Source organism: Salvelinus namaycush, chromosome 20, assembly GCF_016432855.1.
Source record: "Salvelinus namaycush isolate Seneca chromosome 20, SaNama_1.0, whole genome shotgun sequence".
In the NCBI taxonomy this organism is placed as follows: Eukaryota; Metazoa; Chordata; class Actinopteri; order Salmoniformes; family Salmonidae; genus Salvelinus; species Salvelinus namaycush.
Window position 1 is genome coordinate 10009150 of NC_052326.1, and position 26128 is coordinate 10035277.

Consider the following 26128-nt stretch of genomic DNA (forward strand, 5'->3'; position numbering starts at 1 on the left):
CATATTGATACAGAAACACAAAACAATTATTTAGATTTATTAAGAACAAATTCACTGACAAAGTCGTGAAGAATTGAATAAACTGCCTTTAGACTATGATAAAAAAATATGCCTCTGTGGTCAAAATAACCCCAGTCGGTGGTATGAGGGTTTAGAAGTTAACATCCCATCATGCTTAGGGTCATGTATAAAAAATTGCCCAGTTGTCCATTATTTTGGCTAGAAGAAAAGATTGCAGTGACTTTAAAAGAGGGGTCTCAAAGTAGCATACGGGGTTTAAAACGTGTGTGTGTGTGTTTCACCAGATCCCATCCAATTAAACACTTACGGGAGATTCTGGAGTGGCGCCCGAGACAGCGTTTTCCACCACCATCAACAAAACACCAAATTATGGAATTTCTCGTGGAAGAATGGTGTTGCATCCATGCCAAGGCGCATTGAAGCTGTTTTGGCAGCTTTTGGTGGCCCCAAGCCCTATCAAGACACTTAATGTGGGGTTTCCTTTATTTTGGCAGTTACCTATGACACAGGATGGTCATAATGCTTCTTGACAGTGTCATAAAGTGTATTTTCTGCAAGTTATTTCAAATATGATGAAAAAAAACACGATTGCAAAAAATTCATTACAACAACAAAGGACTTATGAAACAAACTTTCCAACTAAAGGAAACTTCTTGGCAGGGAAACTGCCATAAAATAACGCAATATATGTCACAACTGGTGTAAATATATGGGTCATGGCAGTGTTATGACCATATTATGACAGGTTATGACATGTTATGTCAGCTGTTATGACATGGTTATGACCGTGTCATAACGTAATATGACGGTGGGTGTCAAGTAAAGTTTAAATATTAGTACAATACAGCAGCAGATAACATGAACCAAATCATCGATCAAATAATTTCCCACTACAACTTGTCCTGATTATCCCAATTATTTATTTGTTCTTAAATGAGCCGAACACAGCCCAGAGCAGAGCACTAGTGGACTGTGTCTCCACAGCTGTGAGAGGCTCTACCACCGCTGGCATCTGCTCCTCTAACGTCCCATCCGCCATTCTCGATGGTGCTGCGCTTCACCTAGATGGTAAGCAAAGCAATCTGGAGAGAAAGCGGAGCGTCTTAGAGGGTTAGACATGACAAAAACAGACAAAGACACACTAGCGGAAGTAAAGTCTGGGGATGCTACACTCTGTTGATGAAACAGCAGGAGGAAATCTCTTGCTGCATTAGATAGCGAGCTACAGAGAAAGGTCTAGTCCAACCGAACAGATTTGAATTATAATGGTCTCTCAGTCAAATACCTTACAGGTTAACACACTATTGGTATTTATTGATTTCATTACATGTTAAACGAGATGTGTCAGTGTGGATTATGTTTGTTGTAGGTTGGGTCATAGTGTCATGGTATAAAACCATTTGGGTCTACACCATCTTATATTAGCTCAACCTTTAATTGCTTTTCCCTGATCAAGTCAGGCGATCAGTATTTGTAACAATGTACTGTATACATTACAATTCATACGAGCCTGTCCCTCCCCTTTAAATGTTCTCAATAAGATGGCCTAATTAACACAGTTCTGCTTTGCAAACACTTAAAATGGAGCGAGGGAGACTGCTGATCAGCAAGGCCCTCCCCTGTGGGTCACAATGTTCAGCCATGGATAAAAAATTCATGAGGTTATTTCGTTTTTTTATGGGGCAGCTTGTAGTGAATCAGAACAGGGCAGATAGGCTGGTGTTATGACATTCCGTTTTAAAGGTTGACGTGATGGCCATGTTAAAACAAGCACTGTCGAAAATCAACAAACAAGAGTGTCTTGGTTGCTTGGTTTTGTGCACCGTGGTGGTACTGGTGTGTGTGTGTGTGGGGGGGGGGGAAGGGGGATTGTTATGAAGAGAGGATCAAGCCATCCTACCAACAGATACCTTTGTTAATAATTTACTTGTGTAATGTGAATTGTAATTAATAATAGTGATACACCACAAACATGTCTTATACGCTTTAGGCTTACAGTATATACTATATACTCGTTACACGTTCACAAGAACTTTGGTGAAGAGCAAAGCTCTGTCATGGATTGTACGGTGTCTGTGTCCTTCACAAATCATTTCCGTCTCTTCATGAAGGACAAATGGACAGAAGTATTTAACCTCAGATAAGTAAAGTGTCACGTTCCTGACCTGTTTTCTGTTGTTTGGTATGTGTTTAATTGGTCAGGGCGTGAGTTTTGGGTGGGTAGTCTATGTTATGTGTTTTCTATGTTGGGTTAATGGGTTGCCTGGTATGGCTCTCAATTAGAGGCAGGTGTTTGGCGTTTCCTCTGATTGAGAGTCATATTAAGGTAGGTTGTTTCACATTGTTTGTTGTGGGTGGTTGTCTTCCGTGTCAGTACATGTTACCACACGGGACTGTTTCGGTTTGTCTGTTCCTGTTCGTGTGTTCTTCGTTTCATGTAAGTTCGTAAGTTTAGGTCTGTTTAGTTCGTTTTGTTATTTTGTTTTCTAAAGTGTTATTTTGTGTTTCGTCGTTTGTCTAATAAATCATTATGAATTCACACCCCGCTGCACTTTGGTCCAATCCTTGCTACTCCTCTTCGGATGAAGAGAAGGAGGAGGCCCGTTACATAAAGAGGGTTTGACATGAGCATTAACATCTAGAGTAAACCACCAGGGATGCGGTGGAGCAGTAACTGTCGATTCCCGACACCGGTTACATTAACCCTAATCTTAACCCTAAACTTAACCAACTTCGATCCGTAGGTCTAACACAGTCTCCTTGACATTACTTTACAGATGTACATCCAGACAACCACGCTGACCATCTCTGTGAGCCTGAGTGCGTCTGTCTCTCTGGGGATGCTGTACATGCCCAAAGTCTACGTGATCCTCAGGCACCCAGAGCAGAACGTGCCCAAACGCACACGCAGCCTCAAGGCTGTGGTCACAGCTGCCACCATGTCCAACAAGTTCAACCCCAAGGCGAGCCTACGTCCCAACGGAGAAGCCAAGTCCGAGTTGTGTGAGAGCCAGGAAACACAAGGTGCGTTATAAGGTGAAGACAAATATATGCTATATATACTGAACAAAAATATAAATGCAACGTGCAATAATTTCAAAGATTTTACTGAGTTACAGTTCATATGAGGAAATCAGTCAATTGAAATAAATTCATTCGGCACTATTCTATGGATTTCACATGACTGGGAATACAGATATGCCTCTGTTGGTCACAGATACCTTAAAAGAAATGGGCCTCTCAATGGGCCTCAGGATCTCGTCACGATATTTCTATACATTCAAATTGCCATAGATAAAATGGAATTGTGTTCGTTGTCCGTAGCTTGTGCCTGCCCATACCATAACCCCAATGCCACCATGGGGCACTCTTTTCACAACGTTGACATCAGCAAACCGCTCACCCACAATTCTCTAAAACAACGTTGGAGGCGGCTTATGGTAGAGAAATTAATTTCTTACTCTCTGGCAACATTCCTGCAGTCAGCATGCCACTTGCACACTCCCTCAAAACTTGAGACATCTATGGCATTGTGTTGTGTGACAAAACTACACATTTTAGAGTGGCCTTTTATTGTCCCCAGCATGAGGTGCACCTGTGTAATGAGCATGCTGTTAAATGTATTTTACCCTTCAGGCACTGTAAATCAAATGAATAAATTGGTTTAAGAGGTGGAAAGCAAAGTATCCAAATCATTATTTACTGGCCACCTTGCGCCGTTGTTATTTTACACTTCGATTGATGTAGGAAATGAGCTGCCATTTTTTATTTTAAGTCAGTTTGTGAGTTGTGGGAGGCATTAAAACATTCCATGATAGGCTCAAAATATCCACTGTGTGTGGCTATCACTAAGGAGGGCATTAATACCAGGAGCGGTGTACTGTGTAGTCTTACTTCAACAGCTACCTCAACGCCATACACAATTAACCTATTGTATTGAATGTATGAGATCCATTTCAATGCTTGTTATACACCATATACAACAACCATATTTTATTTTATAATTTCAATGCATTCAGTTGACTATCACAGAAAGACACTACTCAATATGCTGAACAGGTATATTTTCAGCAGTTTGGCTCAGATTTGTGGCAGTGTTCAAAGCCCGGTGTAATTAATTGAGAGGTAAATGAGTTTCCTTTCTGAACCAGCTGAACCTCTCTCTGCCTGAGTCCATCTCCCTCTAATTTCAATAGCAATAAAAATGCTTGGTGGTTTCTGGGACAGACTCTGGCTTTATACAACTGTGGTAAATAATGATTTCAACCATTGACTCAGCAGAAAATGTCTCAGGTGATGGCCAAAACACTCACCCACACGGCTGGCTCGTTTCCCTCAGAAAAGAAAAGTGGTCTGAGTAGGTAATGTCTGTCAATAGACATAGACTCCCTGTTTGTGGGTAAATCTTAATGACAGATGCATATCGTGATGATTCACTGTTCCCCGAGAGCTAGCTTACAGTATTTTGGGGATTATTTAGCCCCTGCAATTTATTCCACTGATAACAAATGTACAGAGATGTTCCCCAAAAATACATTGTTGACAATTTACTGTAGTTGTTTATATTGAATGCAACATTGCAAATATTTGATGGCAAACTGATGAGGATGCTGAGCATGGTGTGGCGTTACATAACATCTACACATAAGCCTTTATCTTAAAAACATTTATTTACTTTAACGACAACAGTGACGATGTAACAATAAGTGAGGAGAGGGAGGTTTGATAGCAAGCACAAATTCCTCGCCTATCTGTTTACAAGGGGCATACAGTGCATAGGTATTTGAATAAGCACCATTTGTCATTGCCATTACGGACACATTGTATGATGGTGTGGCAAGTAGCCTAGTGGTTAGCGCATTGGGCCAGTAACCAAAAGGTTGCTGGATCAAATCCCTGAGCTGACAATGTAAAAATCTGTTATTCTGCCCCTGAACAAGGCAATAAACCCACTGTTCCCTGGTAGGCTGTCATTGTAAATAAGAATTTATTCTTAACTGACTTGCCTAGTTAAATGTAAAAATTATTTTGGGAAATATTCATGTCTCGCCATCTCTCTGACTGGCTGACATTGGTAGCAGGGATGGTACAATTTATACGCTCCGGCTCAGCAGATCAGATAAGACGGTCAGGAGAGAACTGGAGAGTTGAGGCCTGATTACCCAGTAGACAGGGTAGGAAGAGATGGAGGTCTGGGAGGGGATTGAGAGCCCACCCACTGTACAAATACGACAGGGACAATATACTGTGTGTGTCATATATATATATATATATATCACACACTACTGTTCAAAAGTTTGGGGTCACTTAGAAATGTCCTTGTTTTTGAAAGAAAAACTCTATATAGTCCCCCAGAAAAATTGCACAAAAAAACTATTTTGTTGACACAGCTTCTAAAATGGAGTATTACGTTAAGCATTTCATTAACTGCAAAACCACCCATGTCATCTATAGATTGGAATGTCCACAGTGCAAGGTGTTCTACATTGGACCGACAAAGAGACGCCTTCAAGACCGCTTAGCGGAACACAAGTACGCCATACGGATAGGCAATGAAGACTACCCCAAGGCAAGGCACTACAAGTCCTTACACCATGGCAACCCTGCCTCCCTACAAGCTATGGGTATTGATCATATTCCGGCATCAATTAGAAAAGGGGACCGTCTGAAACAGTTAAACCAAAGGGAACGTTTATGGATTTACAAACTACAGGCCACTAAGTACCCTGGTTTAAATGAAGATATGGATTTACAAACTACAGGCCACTAAGTACCCTGGTTTAAATGAAGATATGGATTTCTCACCCTTCCTGTAGGGTCGTGATAGGTCCATTTGCTGTCATCTAGTGCTATGTTTAGACTGTTGTTCATGTTTGCTGTGTTCTAGTGTACTATGGAATATATTGCTTTCTTATTCTTGACACTTCTCCCAGTCATATTTAAGGTTAGAACAACCTTTCTAGGCGTTCTGATACTTCTAGCTTGGGGTTGAATTTTTTGATAACATAGCCACAGTATTTCACTTTTTAACGTGTATAGTATTGCTTACTAGGTACGTCCAATCAATTTTGTAACCACTCCCTCTTCAAATTAGGGCTAATTGGAAAAGCTGTTCAAAAGAGGACATTGTATTAGTTCTTTGTACTCCCTGATGAAGGCCATGCAGCTGAAACGCGTCAGATTTTTTAAAACTTTGTTTCTATTGAACATTCCATACAAAGGCATTTTAATTAATTATATGAAGAGTGCCTTGGTCCTCCTTTATTTTTTTTGTCTAAAGGCCAGTTTTATTGCTTCTTTAATCAGAACAACAGTTTTCAGCTGTGCTAACATAATTGCAAACGGGTTTTCTAATGATCATTTAGCCTTTTAAAATGATAAACTTGGATTAGCTAACACAAAGTGCCATTGGAACACAGGACTGATGGTTGCTGATAATGGGCCTCTGTCCGCCTATGCAGATATTCCATATGTCACGTTCCTGACCTTATTTTCCTTTGTTTAACTTTGTTTAGTTGGTCAGGACGTGAGCTGGGTGGGTAGTCTATGTTATGTGTTTCTATGTTGGGTTCAATGTGTTGCCTGATATGGTTCTCAATTAGGGGCAGGTGTTTGACGTTTCCTCTGATTGAGAACCATATTAAGGTAGGTTGTTCACACTGTTTGTTTGTGGGTGATTGTTGCTGTGTCTGTGTTTGTTACACCACACGGTACTGTCTCGTCTCGTTCGTTCGTTCTTTCCTGTTCGTGCGTTCATTGTTTTTTATGTTCACAAGTTCAGGTCTGTTTAACGTCGTTTGTTGTTTTGTAGTTTATTCAAGTGTTCTTCGTGTTTCGTCTTCATTTAATAAATCATTATGTCTACATACCTCGCTGCGTGTTGGTCCGATCCATGCTCCTCCTCGTCTGAGGAGGAGAACGAATGACAGCCGTTACACCATAGAAAAAATCCCACATTTCCAGCTACAATAGTCATTTACAATATGAACAATGTCTACACTGTATTTTTGATCAATTTGATGTTATTTTAATGGACCTAAAATGTGTTTTTCTTTCTAAAACAAGGACATTTTTAAGTGTGTATATATACATACATTGAGTATTCCATACATTAAGAACACCTTCCTAATATTGATTCCTCCCTCCTTCAGAACATCCTCAATTTTTCAGGGCATGGACTCTACAAGGTGTCAAAAGCGTCCCACAGGGATGCTGACTCATGTTGACTCTAATGCTTCCCACAGTTGTGTCAAGTTGGCTGGGTATCCTTTGGGTGGTGGAAAAATCTTGATACAAACGGGAAACTGTTGATTGTGAAAAACCCTGCACCGTTGTAGTTCTTGACACAAACTTGTGCGCCAGGCACCAGCTACCATACCCCGTTCAAAGGCACTTCAATTGTTTGTCTAGCTCATGCACCCTCTGAATTGCACACATAAGTACATAATCCATGTCTCAATTGTCTCAAGGCTTAAAAATCATTCTTTAACCTGTCTCCTCCCCTTCCTCTACACTGATAGAAGTGGATTGAACAAGTGACATCAGTAAGGGATCGTTGCTTTCACCTGGATTCACCTGGTCAGTCTATGTCATGGAAAGAGCAGGTGTTCATAATGTTTTGTATACTCAGTGTACCTACAGATACATCTATATATGAAACTTGGTCCAACCTGTAGCTGAAACGACATGGTATTTACTCTTAGGTGGATATAACATAATGTATATTTCTGGATATGTCATCATTGATATCCACCTGTCGATGTACTAAGCACAAAGTAGAAATTCGGCACCACTACTTACAAACCACAGTGTACAGCAATAACTTTGATGTTGCGCTGACCTCGTCTCTGTGTTGATCTCATCTCCTTCTTTCTCTTCTCTTTCAGCTTTCTCCACAAAACAAACATACATCAGCTACAGCAACCATGCAATCTAGGAGAGGAAGGCCATGGTCATTGCTCAGGACGGTCACCTCGTGGAGCATTTTCTTATGCAGTGGAAATGGGGGGGGGGGGGGGGGAATAGGGCAAGAAAATGGACATGGGACATGTGAGAATCACTAAAGAATTTCATAGGGAGTAGTCATTGTTAAGGACAGCGAAAAGACAAACAGAGATGCAGGAAGGGACCCTCAGGGGACCCCAACAGAACAAATACAGTATAATTGTGATGTTCCATCTTGTGTTGGCCATGGCAGACAAGACAAACACTTCCCTCCTGGCCAGAGTCCAGAGTACAGAGAGGATTCATGCAGGATGGGGCTTCTAATCCCTTCTCGTTGTTTACATTGCTGCATTTCCTTCTCTTTCACTATGACTTCTCATCTCAAGCTGACAATTGAAAGAATGTGTTTAGGTGTGTGCGATGCAATGTTGTAGTCTGCCAGTGTTGTCATCAGTAAGTGACATTGCTCTCAATGCTTCGGGAAGTTGCAGAAACACCAGTTTAAGAGTGGTCCGTACTTAAATGTCTAGGAAGACTTTAAATTATGTCATTGTTAAAAAATATATTTCTAAAAGTATTCCAGTTTTTTTTGTAAAGACTGGATGGAAAAAATAATTCCAATAATGCAGGATACTTGTACCCCATCATAAAAATATATAATGATGTTGACAACAAAGAATATGGTCATTATTGATTTTAAGCATGCCAGTTTGAACATCCTGTGTTGTGTTTAAAAATATATATATATTTAGAATGCGTTCAAACTATGTTGCAGTGTCGTTCCCATTGTTCGTAATCTCCAAACTGGTGAAGGTCTAGTGATTGATCTTTGTTTACTGTGCTAAAGTGAGGCCCTACCATTTACATTTTACATTTAAGTCATTTAGCAGACGCTCTTATCCAGAGCGACTTACAAGTACATACATTCATACTTTTTTGTACTGGCCCCCCCGTGGGAATCGAACCCACAACCCTGGCGTTGCAAGCGCCATGCTCTACCAACTGAGCCACACGGGACCTGCTATCCAAAGGCTGCCATTGCCCTCTTCCCACTATGTCCGTGCTTTAATACAAAAATTCCAGACTAAAATGAAGAGCCTGAAAGAGGCCCTACATTGAAATACCATAGCTGACCCCAATCCACGTCCACCAGCTATACTCCTGGTCACACAAAGGTTTTCATTGATTGATATGATTTATTTAAGCGCCATACACCTACCAGTGCCCAGTCCACATGGGATAACACAACACTACTAAATACAATTTTCCTTTTACTCAAGGTACAGCTAAGTTGTACAGATCTAAATAAAGTTTGCACTGGCGAGTCATTCACCCAAGATGATATCCATAACGAGACTAATTCATCACAAAAAAATGTTGTCTCTGAGGACTGTCATGTTCTGTAAAATGCTTCAGGGATATGTTCGTATACTATATGACTGATGCCTCAAGCTGCAGAAAATAACCTACTCAAGACAAAATGCTCTCTGAATAAATACAATATATGACCAAAAGTATATGGATACCTGATCGTCGAACATCTCATTCCAAAATCATGGTCATTAATATGGGGTTGGTCCCCCCTTTGCTGCTACGCTCTTCTGGGAAGGCTTTCCACTAGATGTTGGAACATTGCTTCAAGAACTTGCTTCAATTCAGCCACAAGAGCATGAGTGAGGACGGGCACTGATGTTGGGCGATTAGGCCTGGCTCGCAGCCGCCGTTCCAATTCATCCAAAACATGTTTGATGGGGTTGAGGTCAGGGCTCTGTGCAGGCTAGTCAAGGTCTTCCATACTGGTTTCAACAAATCATTTTTGTATGGACCTCACTTTGTGCACAGGGGAATTGTCAGGCTGAAATAGGAAAGGGCCTTGCCCAAACTGTTGCCACAAATTTGGAAGCACAGAATCATCTAGAAAGTCATTGCGTGCTGTAGCGTTAAGATTTCCCATCACTGGAACTAATAGGCCTAGCCCGAACCATGAAAAATAGCCCCAGACCATTATTCCTCCTCCACCAATCTTTGAAGTTGGCACTATGCATCCGGGCAGGTAGCGTTCTCCTGGCAACTGCCAAACCCAGATTTGTCCATTGGACTGCCAGATGGTAAAGCAAGATTCATCACTCCAGAGAACTTGTTTCCACTGCTCCAGTCCTATGGCAGCAAGCTTTACACCACTCCAGCCGACACTTGGCATTGCGCATGGTGATCTTAGGCGTGTGTGCCACTGCTTGGCCATGGAAACCCATTTCATGAACAGTACTTGTGCTGACGTTGCTTCCAGAGGCAGTTTGGAACTTGGTAGTGAGTGTTGCAACCGAGGACAGACGATACGTGCTTCAGCACTCAGCGGTCACATTCTGTGAGCTTGTGTGGCCTACCACTTTGAGGCTGAGTCGTTGTTACTCCTAGACGTTTCCACTTCATAATAACAGCACTTACAGTTGACTGGGGCAGCTCTAGCAGGGCAGACATTTTACAAATGACTTGTTGGAAAGGTGGCATCCTATGACGGTGCCACATTGAAAGTCACTGGGCTCTTCAGTATGGTCATTCTACTGCTAATGTTTGTCTATGGTGATTGCATGGCTGTGCGCGCAATTGTATACACCTTTCAGCAACGGGTGGGGCTGAAATAGCCAAATCCACTAATTTCAAGGGTTGTCCACATACTTTTGTACATATAGTTTATATCAGAGGTGGGTTCTGTAAATCTGAGCAGCCCTTTAGTTTTTCTAGGGAAAAATTGTGAGGTCATTTTGTGATGTGAATTCAATGCTTCTTTTCCATCTATCCTTCTGTATTACTTTCAACACCATTTGTGTTGCAGAAATAAAATAATGTGAGTGCTGACGAAATTAGTTAATGTATGTTATTAAATAGATTGATGATGTCTGCTTTTATGTCCCGACAAAACTTAAAAGGGAAAAATGTGAACAAAAAATAAACAGTGCCTGACTATCTGACTATGTATTTGTAAAACCTATTGAAAACTAATGAAGTGTGTGGAGCATGTCCAGTTATTTTTCTACAAAATCACATTTCTAATTAAAATGTTTTAAAAATTCCAAGCCTCTCTTCTTTCTTTCAAATGTTTTCTCTCAGTATTGCATTTTTATGACCGAAAGAGTCTGTTGTTCAGAATGGGAAACAGTAAAGTAATAATTGACTGTAAAGTGCAACATTTGCCTGTTCCGTTATGAGAAGAGGCCTCGCTCCCCTGGTCTGGAGAAGGAGTCAGACATGTCAGATAGAGAGAGTGATAAAGGGACTGAGGGCCAACAGAACTGACCTGGCTGTCTCGTAGAGGGCAGCAGAGGGCAGTAGTGAAGTTATTAATTTAGATGCAGGAAGTTCAGGAAGATTCAGGCTATGACCAGATAATGTTTTGTAGATAAGCCAAGGAAAGATGTATTTTTAAAAAGAAGTAAATTATTATACAAATAAATAAAAAATACAGGGTATAACTGCAGAATGTTCTGTCTTTTCCATTGATAAGGTAAAGTAAAGACAGTACAGTATGAAGATAGGTAGAAACTGCTTCTCCAATAGAAATCCCCAATCACGCTTCTAGGCAATGTCATGGGCAGAAACAAGGTCTAACTGTCTTCTCACGCCAAACTATGAATGTGCAGGCCATCAAATCAAAGGCACTCCTTTGATGTAAAGCTGTTTTTTTAGAAAAAGGAAAATGGAAAATGTGTCAGTTTGTCACTTTCTGTCTCGACTTCCACCGAAGTCGGCTCCTCTCCTTGTTTGGACGGCGTTCAACGATCGACGTCACGGGCTTTCTAGCCATCGCCGCTCCATTTCTCATTTTCCATTGGTTTTGTCTTGTTCCATTACACACCTGGTTTTCATTCCATAATTACTGCATGTATTTAGTCCTCTGTTTCCACTCCATGTCTTTGTGTGTAATTGTTTGTGATTTGGATTATTTTCGGGCGCTTTACTTTTGCCATGTTCCGTGTTTTTGGAACGTTATTGTTTTTACGTGCTGTATTTTGTGGAACGTAATTAAAGTGCGCCTGTTCACTACACTCTGCTCTCATGCACCTGACTTCGCCTCCCGTACACACCCTTGACACTTTCACAAGGTTGGAGTAATAAGATGTTCAACTACTCAAGACTCAAATCTAGGTTGTGCCTTTAGATTTCGAGAAACAACTAAGGAAGAATGGGAAGTCAATGAAAGAAGTGAAACAAACCCCGGGTTGGTCTGCTTCGCAAGCGTTCCTGGAAGTCTCACGATGTTGCACCTCTGGGTCTAGAAAGTCTGTGCTATTACATTAACTTAACTGGTGAAATAATATCACTATTTGGCAAAAACCAAACCAACAATCACACAAACTTGGTAACACTTTATAATAACTCCACGTAATAAAGCATTTATAATGGATTAGTAAATAGTTTATTCATAATTTATTAATCATCACTCCCACATTTGCAAATGTTAGTAACCTAGCTGTTCACACATTTATAAGCAACTTTTAAAGTATTTAATAATGATTCATGAGATCATTTATAAATTGTTTAATGTAGGTCCTTATAAGCCATTTACTAATCATGAATTTAGTATTTTTGTGTGGTGTGGGCTACTAAATTTTATTAACGCTTTGAGTGACCAGTGTAATTTCTATCAAAAAGATGGACATGCCATTGGAAGACATTCCAGCTGGGTGTCAGTAAGGTATGTGTCAGTAAGGTATGGTGTCAGTGTCAGGTGTCAGTAAGGTATGTGGGCACCAGTGCTTTGGATGAGTAATTTGAAGATGATCCTGTATTGGATTGGGAGTCAGTGGAGCTTGATTGGGATTGTTGCAGTTGTTGGTTTAGAGCTTCCACTTTGTTTTGAAAGTAGGCCAGAAAACTGTCACAGAGGTCGGAGGTGATCGTGAGACAGGGGTTTTCCAATGGGCGGAAAAGTTTGTTGATGGTTGAGAAGAGCACTCTTGGGTTTCCTTGTTCATTCCTTATAATGTTGGAGAAATAGGTAGATTTCAAGTTTAAATGTTTAATGTCACGTGCACAAGTACAGTGAAATGCCTTTCTTGCAAGCTCCAAAGCCAACAATGCAGTGATCAATATCAATGTAGGACTAAAAAATAATATACGGTAGAACAATAACACACAAGAAAAAAATAAGAATAACACAAGAAAGTAAGAAGCATAGAGACAGTACAGTTCGCCCCCTCCTGTCTCAGCGTCCAGTATTTATGCTGCAATGGTCTGTTATATCTGGAGTATTTCTCCTGTCTTATCCAGTGGCCTGTGTGAATTTAAGTATCCTCCCTCTAATTCTCTCTCTTTCCCTCTCCCTTTCCCTCCCGTAGGACCTGAGCCCTGGGACCATGCCTCAGGACTACCTGGCCTGATGACTCCTTGCTGTCCCCAGTCCATCTAGTCGTGCTGCTGCTCCAGTTTCAACTGTTCTGCCTGCGGCTATGGAACCCTGACCTGTTCACCGGACGTGCTACCTTGTCCCGGACCTGCTGTTTTCAACTCTCTCTAACGCACCTGCTGTCTCTAACTCTGAATGATCGGCTATGAAAAGCAAACTGACATTTATTCCTGAGGTGCTGACCTGTTGCAGCCTCGACAATCACTGTGATTATTATTATTTGACCCTGCTGGTCATCTATGAACGTTTGAACATCTTGGCCATGTACTGTTATAATCTCCACCCGGCACAGCCAGAAGAGGACTGGCCACCCCTCAGAGCCTAGTTCCTCTCTAGGTTTCTTCCTAGGTTCCTGACTTTCTAGGGATTTTTTTGCCTAGCCACCGTATTTCCACATCTGCATTGCTTGCTGTTTGGGGTTTTAGGCTGGGTTTCTGTATAGCACTTTGTGACATCTGATGATGTAAAAAGGGCTTTCTAAAAACATTTGATTGATTGATTGATACTCTATAAGGTATATAATTGAAATACATTAATTAGGCCTTAATCTATGGATTTCACATGACTGGAATACAGGTATGCATCTGTTGGTCACAATTACCTATAAAAAAAGGGGCTGGATCAGAAAACCAGTCAGTATCTGTGTGGCCACCATTTGCCTCATGCAGCGCAACACATCTCCTTCGCATAGAGTTGATCAGGCTGTTGACTGTGGCCTGTGGAATGTTATCCCTCTCCTCTTCAATGGCTGTGTGATGTTGCTGGATAGAGTATCCCAAACATGCTCAATGGGTGACATGTCTGGTGAGTTTGCAGGCCATGGAACAACTAGGCCATTTTCAGCTTCCAGGAATTGTGTACAGATCCTTGTAACATGGGGCCGTGCATTATCATGCTGGAACATGAGGTGATTGTGTTGAATGGCACGACGATGGGCCTCAGGAGGTCGTCACGGTATCTCTGTGCATTCAAATTGCCATTTATAAAATGTAATTGTGTTCATTGTCCTTAGCTTATACCTGCCCATACCATAACCCCACTGCCACCATGGGGCAATCTGTTCACAGAGTTGACATCAGCAAACCGCTCACCCACACAGCCATAAAAGCTGTTTGCCATTTGCTTGATACAGTTGAAACTGGATTCCTACATGAAGAGCACATTTCTCCATCATGCCAGTGGTTATCGAAGGTAAGCATTTGCCCACTGAAGTTGGTTACGACGTCGAACCGCAATCTGATCAAGACCCTGGTGAGGAAGATGAGCACGCAGATGAGATTCCCTGAGATGATTTCTGACAGTTTGTTCAGCTATTCTTTCATTGTGCAAACCCACAGTTTCATCAGCTGTCTGGGTGGCTGGTCTCAGATGATCCTGCAGGTGAAGAAGCGGGATGTGGAGGTCCTGGGCTGGTGTGGTTACACGTGGTCTATTGTTGTGAGGCCGGTTGGACCTACTGCCAAATTAACATAGAGAAATGAACATTCAATTGCCTGGCAACAGCTCTGGTGGACATTCCTGCAGTTAGCATGCCAATTGCATACTCCCTCTAAACTTGAGATATCTGCAGCTTTGTGTTGTGTGGCAAAACTGCACATTTTAGAGTGACCTTTTATTGTCCCCAGCACAAGTTGCGCCAGTGTAATAATCATGATGTTTAATCAGCTTCTTGATATACAACACCTGTCAGGTGGAAGGATTATCTTGGCAAAAGAGAAATGCTCACTAACAGGGATGCAAACAAAATTTGAGAGACCTAAACTTTTTGTGAATATGGAACATTTCGGGGATCTTTTATTTCAGTTCATGAAACATGGGACCAACACTTTACATGTTTCATTTATATGTTTGTTCAGTGTAAATACAAGGGTCAACTCAGATAGTCCGTGTAGCCGTTTTATGGCTTGGGGATGGAAGCTGTTCAGAAGCCTGTTGATGGCATATTTGATGGGGTTTCCTTTCACACTACCTGATATAAAGGTCCTGGACGGCAGGGAGCTCGGCCCCAGTGATTTACTTGGCTGTCAGCACCACTCTCTATAGAGCCATTCGATCGAGAGCGGTTCTGTTGCCATACCAAGCAGTAATTCAGCCAGTCAAGATGCTCTCAATGGTGTAGCTGTATAACCTTTGAGGATTTGAGGGGCCCATAGCAAACTTTTTCAACCTGCTGAGCGGGAAGAGACGCTATCGTACCTTCTTCATTACTGTACACGTGTGTGTGGACCATTTTAGGTACTTAGTGATTTGGACTCCGAGGAACTTAAAGTTTGTGTGCTCTCCCCCTTGTTTCCTGTAGTCCACGATCAGCTCCTTGGTCTTGCTGACATTGAGGGAGAGGTTGTTGTCGTGGCACTACATTGCCAGATCTTTGACCTCCTCCCAATAGTCTGTCCCATCATCGCCGTTGATCAGGCCTACCGCCGTCACGTCGTCAGAAAACTTGATGATGGTGTTGGAGTCGTGCGTGGCCACGCAGTCGTGAGTGAACAGGGTGTACAGAAGGAAACTAAGCACATAACTCTGTGGGGCCCCCGGGTTGAGGGTCAGCGTGGCACAGATACCTGGGGTCGGCACATCAGGAAGTCTATGATCGAGTTGCAGAGGGAAGTGTTCAATACCAGTGTCCTAAGCTTGGTGACAAGCTTGGAGGAGACGATGCTTAGCTGTAGTCAACGAACAACATTCTCACATATGTATTCCTCGTATCTAGGTGAGTGAGGGCAGTGTGGAGTGCAATTGAGATTGTGTCGTCTATGGATCTGTTGGGGTGGTATGCAAATTGGAGTGGGTCTAGGGTGTGGCAGGTGTGTCCTTGTAGTTGTGAAGGTGCTTATTAACCCTTGTGTAGTCTTAACATTCTCTTTACTCCCCTTGTCCTAAGGGTACAAAATGACCCACCATCAATAAACCCCTAAAAAAAAGCATCTTAACTGAATTTTAAACCCCAAATATATTTCGCATGAAGAAACAATCTGTCATTGTCACGATCGTCGTAATGTGGAAGAGAGGAGGACCAAGGCGCAGCGTGAAGTGAATACATACTTCTATTTATTTAAGAAGAAACACTAACCAAACTAATATAAAACAACAAAACGAACGTGACGCTATATATAATAGTGCAGACACAAGCAACTAACACATAGACAATAACCCACAATACAAAACAGGCTACCTAAATATGGTTCCCAATCAGAGACAACTCAAAACACCTGTCTCTGATTGAGAACCATATCAGGCCAAACACATAGGAATAGACAAACCAGACATACAACATAGAATGCCCACTCAGATCACACCCTGACCAAACAAAACATAAAACATACAAAGCAAACTATGGTCAGGGCGTGACAGTCATTCATCACACACTTTGTGAATATCTGGGTTTTCCCTCTTCACAATGTAGAAAGACTGCATTTAATCAGTGGACACCACTCGTTTTTTTACAACACACCTGTCATAATTGTTTTCTTTACTAAAGTAGAGGTTTATTATTATTATTATTATTGCTAAAGGTACTGCATACGTGTTAACATGAATTTTTTTAGCAAGAGATAGCACTTGTATAGCTTAAGAAGGTAGCAGAAATGTGCAGAAAGTAGTTTTGAAAGCATTTTATTGAAGGGAAACAATAAGTCTTGATTCTTTTGGAAACATAGTGATATATTCTTATATACTGTACAATGAGGAATTCAACCACAAAATACTAGTCTTCTCACATTTTTTTTAACCTTTGCCCCCACCCACAAGGTGTATAAACAACAACAATAAATAAGACTAAAATAAGATAATAGATAAAACAAAAATGTGAAGAACATATATCAATCAACTCTAATTAGCACATGTAGAACAGTATGCAAGTGTGTGTGCATGGACTTTGCAGATGTATTTCTCACATGTGCAGCACATAGTATTTGTTTTACACTTCTTCTTTGGGGGCAGAATTGACATCTCCTCCTCTTGCCTGCCCCAGCTGCAGCCTCAGGTGGATCAGGACAAGATTCAGCCCCCTGAGCAGAACTTGTTACCCCACACATTCAAAGAAGGGAGCGCCTCCTTCTTTGAATGTGTGGGGTTACAAGTGCCTTTCCCAGCTGCACCAGGAACAATGATGTTATGGAAGATGACCAGGGGTCAGCGGGCAGTCATCCTCTTGCAGCTGTAAGTTCCAATCACCTTGTCCAGGTTGTCCACGCCTCCTTTGTTGTGGTTGTAGTCCAGGATGATGGCTGGCTTCCTGTCCTCAATATTACTGATCTCAGCCGTTTTGTGCAGTGTGCTCAGGAGGACCACATTCTTGTTCCTCTTTGGGAGGTAAGAAACTAGAGGGGTGGTGGGGGTGAAGGCAAGCTTTGTTGAGAAGGCCTCTCCCCCCCATGTTGCGAGGAGTGCAGGGGGGAGCTCAGGCTTGTTCTTTCTAACTGTGCTAACTATGGTGATTTTTCTCTTCAGGAGCTGCTGGCTGAGTTCAATCGGTAGCACACATAATCTACGTTTTTCATTGTGTGTGTGTGTGTGTCTTTGTGGTTTTTGTGGTGTGTAAATTATTTTGTAACTGCCGGGTCAAAAATAACCCGAAGACAATCTTTGTACCCTGGTCGTGTACAGCTTTCATAGAAATATGAACAAATATTAACTTTTTCTAATGTTGGGGTCACTATAGGAAAAGTCATCAAATTTCAAGTTGAAAAAATATAATTTAGGGGGGTTTCTCTGCTGTTAGACATAGTGGCGGGTCATCTTTGACCATTAAGACAACTCAAGGGTTAATAATGAGCCCTGTCCATTTGTAAAGCAGTTCTAGTCCTGTCCTGTGGCTTTCATGGCACGCTGCTCAGGAGTGTACCATTGGATGTTGAAAGAGACCACCCTCGTTTAAATGGGAGCCAGAACATCCAGGTAGGAGGAGAGCTCACTATTGTAATGAGCCACCAGGTCAGTCACTGAGGATACATGAGGGCCAGGGGAGTCATGTGATTGCAGGATATCCATTTGGTCAGTAGTGTTAATCCTTTTTAAATTCCTGTAGGTAATGATGAGCTTGTTGGTGGGCTTGGGCATGAGGGCAGGCTCACTGAACAGAATGGCCTTGTGGTCAGAGATGGGTATGTCCAGACCTGAGAGGTTGGAGGGAGCCGTGTTAGCACACAAGGCCAAGCACATGGCTTCTGTCATGGGTGGGGAAGTAGACATGCTGTGTGAAGTTGAAGCAATCCAATAAGGCCATGATGTGTAATGATGCATAATACATGTTTGTTTGTATGCGTTTAAACATGTATTTGTGTGCGTGTGTGCGTGCATGCGAGTGTGTGTATGGCTACGACAAAGGATGGAGCAAACAGAAGAAAGAAAAGCGGATGAACACCAAATTAATAACATAGCAGTAAGAAATAGGATCGTCAACTTTACAAGTGATAACAGCATGTCAGGGTAACAGAATTTCTGGTGGAAAACAAGCAATTATTTCAAATTAATGGTTAGTAGGCCATATTTTTATACTTCAATCCATGGTCCCTGCAGTGGTAATGTCCAGTCATGAGCGTCTCTGTTCATCTCAAGCCTACAGAATGATTGCCTCTCAATAGGCCAACAAAATGCCGAAAAATAACACCGTCTCATACTGCTAAATACATGTTATTTGTGCACTGCAATATAGCTGAAATGTTTTGCAAAAGCATAAGGTGCAATCTAAATGCCATCATTCTCAAATGCTTTACTTAAGGTGTGGGAGTAGAAGGCCTGTCTCTTCTACCTCTTAGTATTTAGAACATAATAAAAATACTTTCTAATAAACTCAATGAAACACATTGCTCACATAACTTAAAGACAAATCAAATCAAATCAAATGTATTTATATAGCCCTTCTTACATCAGCTGATATCTCAAAGTGCTGTACAGAAACCCAGCCTAAAACCCCAAACAGCAGGCAATGCAGGTGTAGAAGCACGGTGGCTAGGAAAAACTCCCTAGAAAGACAAACATTTAATCAATGTTCATTTATTCAATAGACTGAAAGTGTTCAAGTTTTAATGAACATATAAATAGACGACTAACAGAATGTTGAAGGCATCGCGTTTTTATACAAACACACACGTTCTTCAACATAAACACACTGAAATACAGATTGTCAAGACGAGCGCATCGAGGTCAGAGCAAAACTATACTGACTGAAACTACTCAAGATCACTGAAAGCAGGACTTCCCTCCTTGCCATCGGGAACAATTGTGTAAAAATAGATGAATATCTGACAGCATTTTTTACTCGAGCATCTGGCCCGTTATTTGCTTCAATAAGTCTCAATCTGAAAGCCAAACATTTTCAACACATCAAGCGTATTTAGGACAAGTTCACCCGCTGTTCTGCAAACTAAGAGCGATGCACACAGATAATGGAATGTATGAGCTGTCAAAAAAAAACGACAGTCCGACCATTCAACTGAGAAAAGTATTGAGGAGTTCAATGCAGTCCTCTGAACTGTGTAATTGCAGATTGAGTAATACACTTGTTTTGATTGAAGTTGAGACATGTATCTGTCCTGAGCCAGTGAATCCTATAAGCACTGATGCGTCTGTAATGGACAGCCATATAGTTTATCTAAAGACCTGTAGGTGAAAGCACCAGGGGACATACTGTTCCAAACAGCAGTTGACAGACAATCTTTCAGATCCACAGATAGAAAATACAAAACATGTGGCAGGATTCCCAACCCTGTCAATGTCACTCCACAGTAGAGGGGTGAACTCAGTGAACTGAAGATAGTTTTTTGCCAGATTATTCCCGCATCACGTATACATTTCCAAGCATCATCCATGCATCACATATACATCCATCGGTAAAAATGAACATTGGGCAAAATCCATTCCATAGCTAACTTGAACATGATGGCCAATATGTGGGATACTTGAACATTTCCAACAGAGATTCCCATGCCTTGGAACTGACAATACAGTCGGTGGTGTAAATAGGTGAAGGGAATTTCTTATTTACAATGTACTTTTTCTTCAGTTCACTGTCTGCCAGCACACAATAGAGCCGCCTCACATGACAGAATGAGTCCAACCAATAGATATAGCTATAGGAAACACATTTTACTTGCATTTAGCAAGAAAGTACAGAGACCCGGCATTGCAGCATTGTTTGTCTCCTCTCATGACTCCTCTTGAGCCCCCTGAGCTCAATCCTGAGGTTCCTTAGGACTCTCCTGAATTCCCTCTGCTGTGGTGCACTGTACTGTCTCCATAGCCTCAAACAAATGGCACTGTTCTGCTCCGCTCTGCTGTGAAAACCAGGCCTAGCTTTTCAAGAGGAGAGCCACACATGCTCTTTCATAAGCTGAACAACATACAGTTAAAAATGATGAGACATCACATAATCCTACCATGGCCTCTCTCTTTACAAAGGGGGCTTTCAGAAACCTCAAATAAAATACCTTAAATTCAGTGACTCACTCCATCTATATTTCCCCAAACGGTATAATAGTTCTAGGCAAATTATGAACTGTATTGACTGCATTGGTCTGGGTTTGAGGGAGGGAGCGAGCGAGAAATGGGATACATCTTTCATACTTTATGTTGCTAAGAAACACAGGGCTTGCATCATGAATACCCAGAATTTGACACCATGATCGCAGAAATCAAAGCTGTGATGTCTTCACAGTTCACTGATCGGTTAAAAGCCCTGTTTTGAGGCCAATGTCGTACTTACAGAGAAACATAACCAGCTATACAGATGTTGAATGCATACTAATTACTTTACATATGCAAGCTGTTAAAACGCATAAAACACATCCCACTCAATCTTTACAAAATGGCATATCATCATGCCACAATTAGGGAAGAGGAAACTGATGTATAGGCAGGCATGATCTGTTGATGATGATAAATCCAATTGCAATTCTGGTTTATTTGAATTTATGCTAATTCCTTCAACTCAATTGTACTTGTTTCCCTTCCATCGTGTATACCCAGCTAACAAAATTACATTCCAGGATGTGACCACAAAGTTATTTTAGCCCCCACATAATTCATGATAACGTCATTGTGAAACGTGCCTTCTATGTAGCCGTGGTGTCCGCTGACAAAACTTACGTCCCAAGTCTTTTCAGGACGTAGACATGTGGGGGATTTTAAACAGCTAAATAACGTTATTCGGTAACGTTATAAGAGATGTCCGTGAATCTCCCCTGAACGTGCACACTGTTATGTGCCGTATTGCTACTGCAGGTACCCACTGACAAAAGTTACGTTCCCAGTGGTTACCAGAAACTGCATTTTGTGGGGCTCTCAATGTACTTTCTGACCTTTAGCACCATTATGCGGTTGACCTAAAAATAATTTCTTCATGAAACGTCTCCTACAGTACATGTACCTGTGGCGTCAGCTGACAAAAGTCATGTCCCAAGTCTTTTTAGGACGTTGAAATGTGGGGGATCTTATTAAACAGCTGAATAACGTTATTTAGTAACATTATAAGAGATGTCCTTGAATCTTTCCTGACCGCGCACACGTACGTGTCTTGTTGGTGCTGTAGGTAAACACTGACCAAAGTTAAGTTCGCAGTGGCTACCAGAAACTGCATTTTGTGGGGCACTCATTGTACTTTCTGACGTATAGCAACGTTATGAGGTTGACATAAAAATAATGTTTTCATGAAACGTCTCCTAGATGTACCTGTGGTGCCAGTTGACAAAAGTTACTTCCCAAGTCACTTCAGGACGGTGAAATGAGGGGGCCCCTGAATATCTAATGACATTATAAGACACATCATTTAATCTACCCTGAACATCAACACAGTAACTTGTCGGTAGGTGTCCACTGACGAAACATGCAAAATTACAGAAAATATATATCTTTTACTTAAACTGTATCACAATAGATTCAGGGGAAAAAATCAAAGCTATAAGCTCACAAAATAACAAGACAGTAAAAACATGAACACTGCACTCCAATCAAGAACTGTAAAACTGCTTCAAGCTAAAAGTTAAGAACTATGTTATGTTTATTCAGGTGCTGCTGCTCCATCCTCATCCACTGTCGCCTGCTCGACCCGCTCCTGGATGTCACAATAACACAAATTGGTCATTATTTTCAGTAAACAAAAGATCAAAATGCCGGTTTAACGTCGACTCCCTACTACATTCCTTTTGTACTAGCACAATCATTTAGCTATACTGACCGGCTGGATTAAAGTGAAGTAAAAAAGTGTTATTTTTAATCATACCTTTCGCTTACTCTTGAGTCAAGCTGGTGCATGTTTGAGGGCGTCTGCTATTTTGTCATCTACCTCTTGGTAGGTAGCCTTAGGAGCGTCCCTGAAAGCACACCCCATGTTGTGATTTTTTTTTTACATGGTACGTTCCATGTCATATCACTACTTTTCCACCTATGCTGGCTGAGACAGAGGTTGGCTATTGTCCCTCTCTTCCTTCGTAGGCAGTTTTGGCCATGAGACTTCTCTCCTTCACCTTTCCTTTCTCCTCTCTCTACGAACTTAACAGGTGGTAGGATTTTAAATTTAGTTTGTAACTGCCTTGTTACTGATTTAATTCATTAGACATTTTTATAAATACACATTTGACTTACCATATAATGCTATCTACTAAATAATTTTTATTTCACCTTTATTTAACCAGGTAGGCAAGTTGAGAACAAGTTCTCATTTACAATTGCGACCTGGCCAAGATAAAACAAAGCAGTATACATATACAACAACACAGAGTTACACATGGAGTAAAACAAACATACAGTCAATAATACAGTAGAAAAATAAGTCTATATACAATGTGAGCAAATGAGGTGAGATAAGGGAGGTAAAGGCAAAAAAAGGCCATGGTGGCGAAGTAATACAATATAGCTGTCACGCCCTGACCTTAGAGAGCCTTTTTTATTCTCTATTTGGTCAGGGTGTGACTTGGGTGGGAAAATCTATGTTTCTATTTCTTTGTTGGCCTAGTATGATTCCCAATCAGAGGCAGCTGTTTATCGTTGTCTCTAATTGGGGATCATACTTAGGCAGCCCTTTTCCCACCTTAGATTGTGGGATCTTGTTTGTGTGTAGTTGCTTTCTGCACTGCATGTAGCTTTACGTTCGTTTTGTATTTTGTTGTTTTTTGGTGTCATTTAAAATAAAAGTAAAATGTACGCCTACCACGCTGCACCTTGGTCCAATCCACCTTTCAACGAGCATGACAATAGCAAGTAAAACACTGGAATGGTAGATTTGCAGTGGAAGAATGTGCAAAGTAGAAATAGAAATAATGGGGTGCAAAGGAGCAAAATAAATAAATAAATAAATACAGTAGGGGAAGTGGTAGTTGTTTGGGCTAAATTATAGATGGGCTATGTACAGGTGCAGTAATCTGTGAGCTGCTCTGACAGCTGGTGCCTAAAGCTAGTGAGGGAGATAAATGTTTCCAGTTTCAGAGATTTTTGTAGTTTGTTCCAGCCATTGGCAGCAGAGAACTGGAAGGAGAGGCGGCCAAAGGAGGAATTGGTTTTGGGGGTGACCAGGGAGATATACCTGCTGGAGCGCGTGCTACAGGTGGGTGCTGCTATGGTGACCAGCCAGCTGAGATAAGGGGGGACTTTACCTAGCAGGGTCTTGTAGATGACCTAGAGCCAGTGGGTTTGGCGACGAGTCTAACCAGACACCTAGGTATTTGTAGTTGTCCACATATTCTAAGTCAGAACCGTCAAGAGTAGTGATGCTGGACGGGCGTGCAGGTGCAGGCAGCGATAGGTTGAATAGCATGCATTTATTTTTACTTGTATTTAAGAGCAGTTGGAGGCCACGGAAGGAGAGTTGTACGGCATTGAAGCTTAACACAGTGTCCAAAGAAGGGCCAGAAGTATACAGAATGGTGTCGTCTGCATAGAGGTGGATCAGAGACTCACCAGCAGCAAGAGCGACATCATTGATGTATACAGAGAAGAGAGTCGGTCCAAGAATTGAACCCTGTGGCACCCCCATAGAGACTGCCAGAGGCCTGGATGACAGGCCCTCCGATCAGAGAAGTAGTTGGTGAACCAGGCGAGGCAATCATTTGAGAAACCAAGGCTATCGAGTCTGCCGATGAGGATGTGGTGATGACAGAGTCTAAAGCCTTGGCCAGGTCAATGAATACGACTGCACAATATTGTTTCTTATTGATTGCGGTTAAGATATCGTTTAGGACCTTGAGCGTGGCTGAGGTGCACTCATGACCAGATTGCATAGCGGAGAAGGTGCGGTGGGATTCGAAATGGTCGGTAATCTGTTTGTTGACTTGGCTTTTGAAGACCTTAGAAAGGCAGGGTAGGATAGATATAGGTCTGTAGCAGTTTGGGTCAAGAGTGTCCCCTCCCTTTGAAGAGGTGGATGACCGCAGCTGCTTTCCAATCTTTGGGAATCTCAGACGACCCGAAAGAGAGGTTGAACAGGCTAGTAATAGGGGTTTCAACAATTTCGGCAGATAGTTTTAGAAAGAGAGGGTCCAGATTGTCTAGCCCGGCTGATTTGTAGGGGTCCAGATTTTGCAGCTCTTTCAGAACATCAGCTGACTGGATTTTAGGAGAAGGAGAAATGGGGAAGGCTTGGGCAAGTTGCTGTGGGGGGTGCAGTGCTGTTGACCGGGGTAGGGGTAGCCAGGTGGAAAGCATGGCCAGCCGTAGAAAAATGCTTATTGAAATTCTCAATTATAGTGGATTTATCAGTGGTGACAGTGTTTCCTATCCTCAGTGCAGTGGGCAGCTGGGAGGAGATGTTCTTATTCTCCATGGACTTTACAGTGTCCCAGAACTTTTTTGAGTTTGTGTTGCAGGAAGCAAATTTCTGCTTGAAAAAGCTAGCCTTTTCTAACTTTTCTAACTTCCTGAAAAGTTGCATATCACGGAGGCTGTTCGATGCTAATGCAGAACGCCATAGGATGTTTTTGTGTTGGTTAACTTCTCTAGGATAGGGGGGAGCATTTTCACGTTTGGATGAAAAGCATACCCAAATTCAACTGCCAGCTACTCATCCCCAGAAGATAAGATGTGCATATTGTTAGTAGATTTGGATAGAAAACACTCTGAAGTTTCTAAAACTGTTTGAATCATGTCTGTGAGTATAACAGTACTTATCTAGCAGGCGAAACCCTGAGGACAAACCACTCAGATTTTTTTTTGAGGTCACTCTCTTTTCAATGAGATTTCATTGGGAAACCAGATTTCTAATTGACCTGCTTGCAGTTCCTACCACTTCCACTGGATGTCAACAGTCTTGAGAAATTGTTTGAGGTTATTCCTTTGTGTAATGAAGAAGTACGGCCATAAACGAGAGTCACGTTAAGTGTCCTGTTAGATAGAAGCGCGTATGTCACGCCCTGACCATAGTTTACTTTGTATGTTTCTATGTTTTGTTTGGTCAGGGTGTGATCTGAGTGGGCATTCTATGTTGTATGTCTAGTTTGTCTGTTTCTGTGTTTGGCCTGATATGGTTCTCAATCAGAGGCAGGTGTTAGTCGTTGTCTCTGATTGGGAACAATATTTAGGTATCCTGTTTTGTCATTGTGGGTGGTGGGTGATTGTCTATGTTAGTTGCTTGTGTCAGCACTATTCTTATTATAGCTTCACGTTCGTTGTTCGTTTTATTGTTTTGTATAGTTCGTTCAGTGTTCTCTGTTTATTAAATTCATGATGAACACATACCACGCTGCATATTGGTCCTCCGATCCTTCAAACTTCTCCTCCTCAGATGAGGAGGACGACGAGCGTGACAGCGTAACCAGAAAGCTGGCTATA

General features: G+C 41.7%; 1 protein-coding gene across 3 annotated transcripts in view; it reads left to right on the forward strand.

The window, feature by feature from the left end:
• Window positions 1-8051, forward strand: part of LOC120065018 (metabotropic glutamate receptor 4-like) — a 276560-nt gene extending 268509 nt beyond the window's left edge. For 2 of the 3 annotated variants that reach the window (XM_039015660.1, XM_039015661.1), the window contains exons 10-11: window positions 2799-3045; window positions 7908-8051. In XM_039015660.1, the coding sequence (XP_038871588.1) occupies window positions 2799-3045; window positions 7908-7957 (297 nt within the window). In that variant the 3' untranslated portion in view covers window positions 7958-8051. Of the gene's footprint in view, window positions 1-2798; window positions 3058-7907 lie in introns of all 3 variants that reach the window. The other variant, XM_039015663.1, reaches the window with a different exon arrangement.
• The last annotated feature ends 18077 nt before the right edge of the window (window positions 8052-26128 follow it).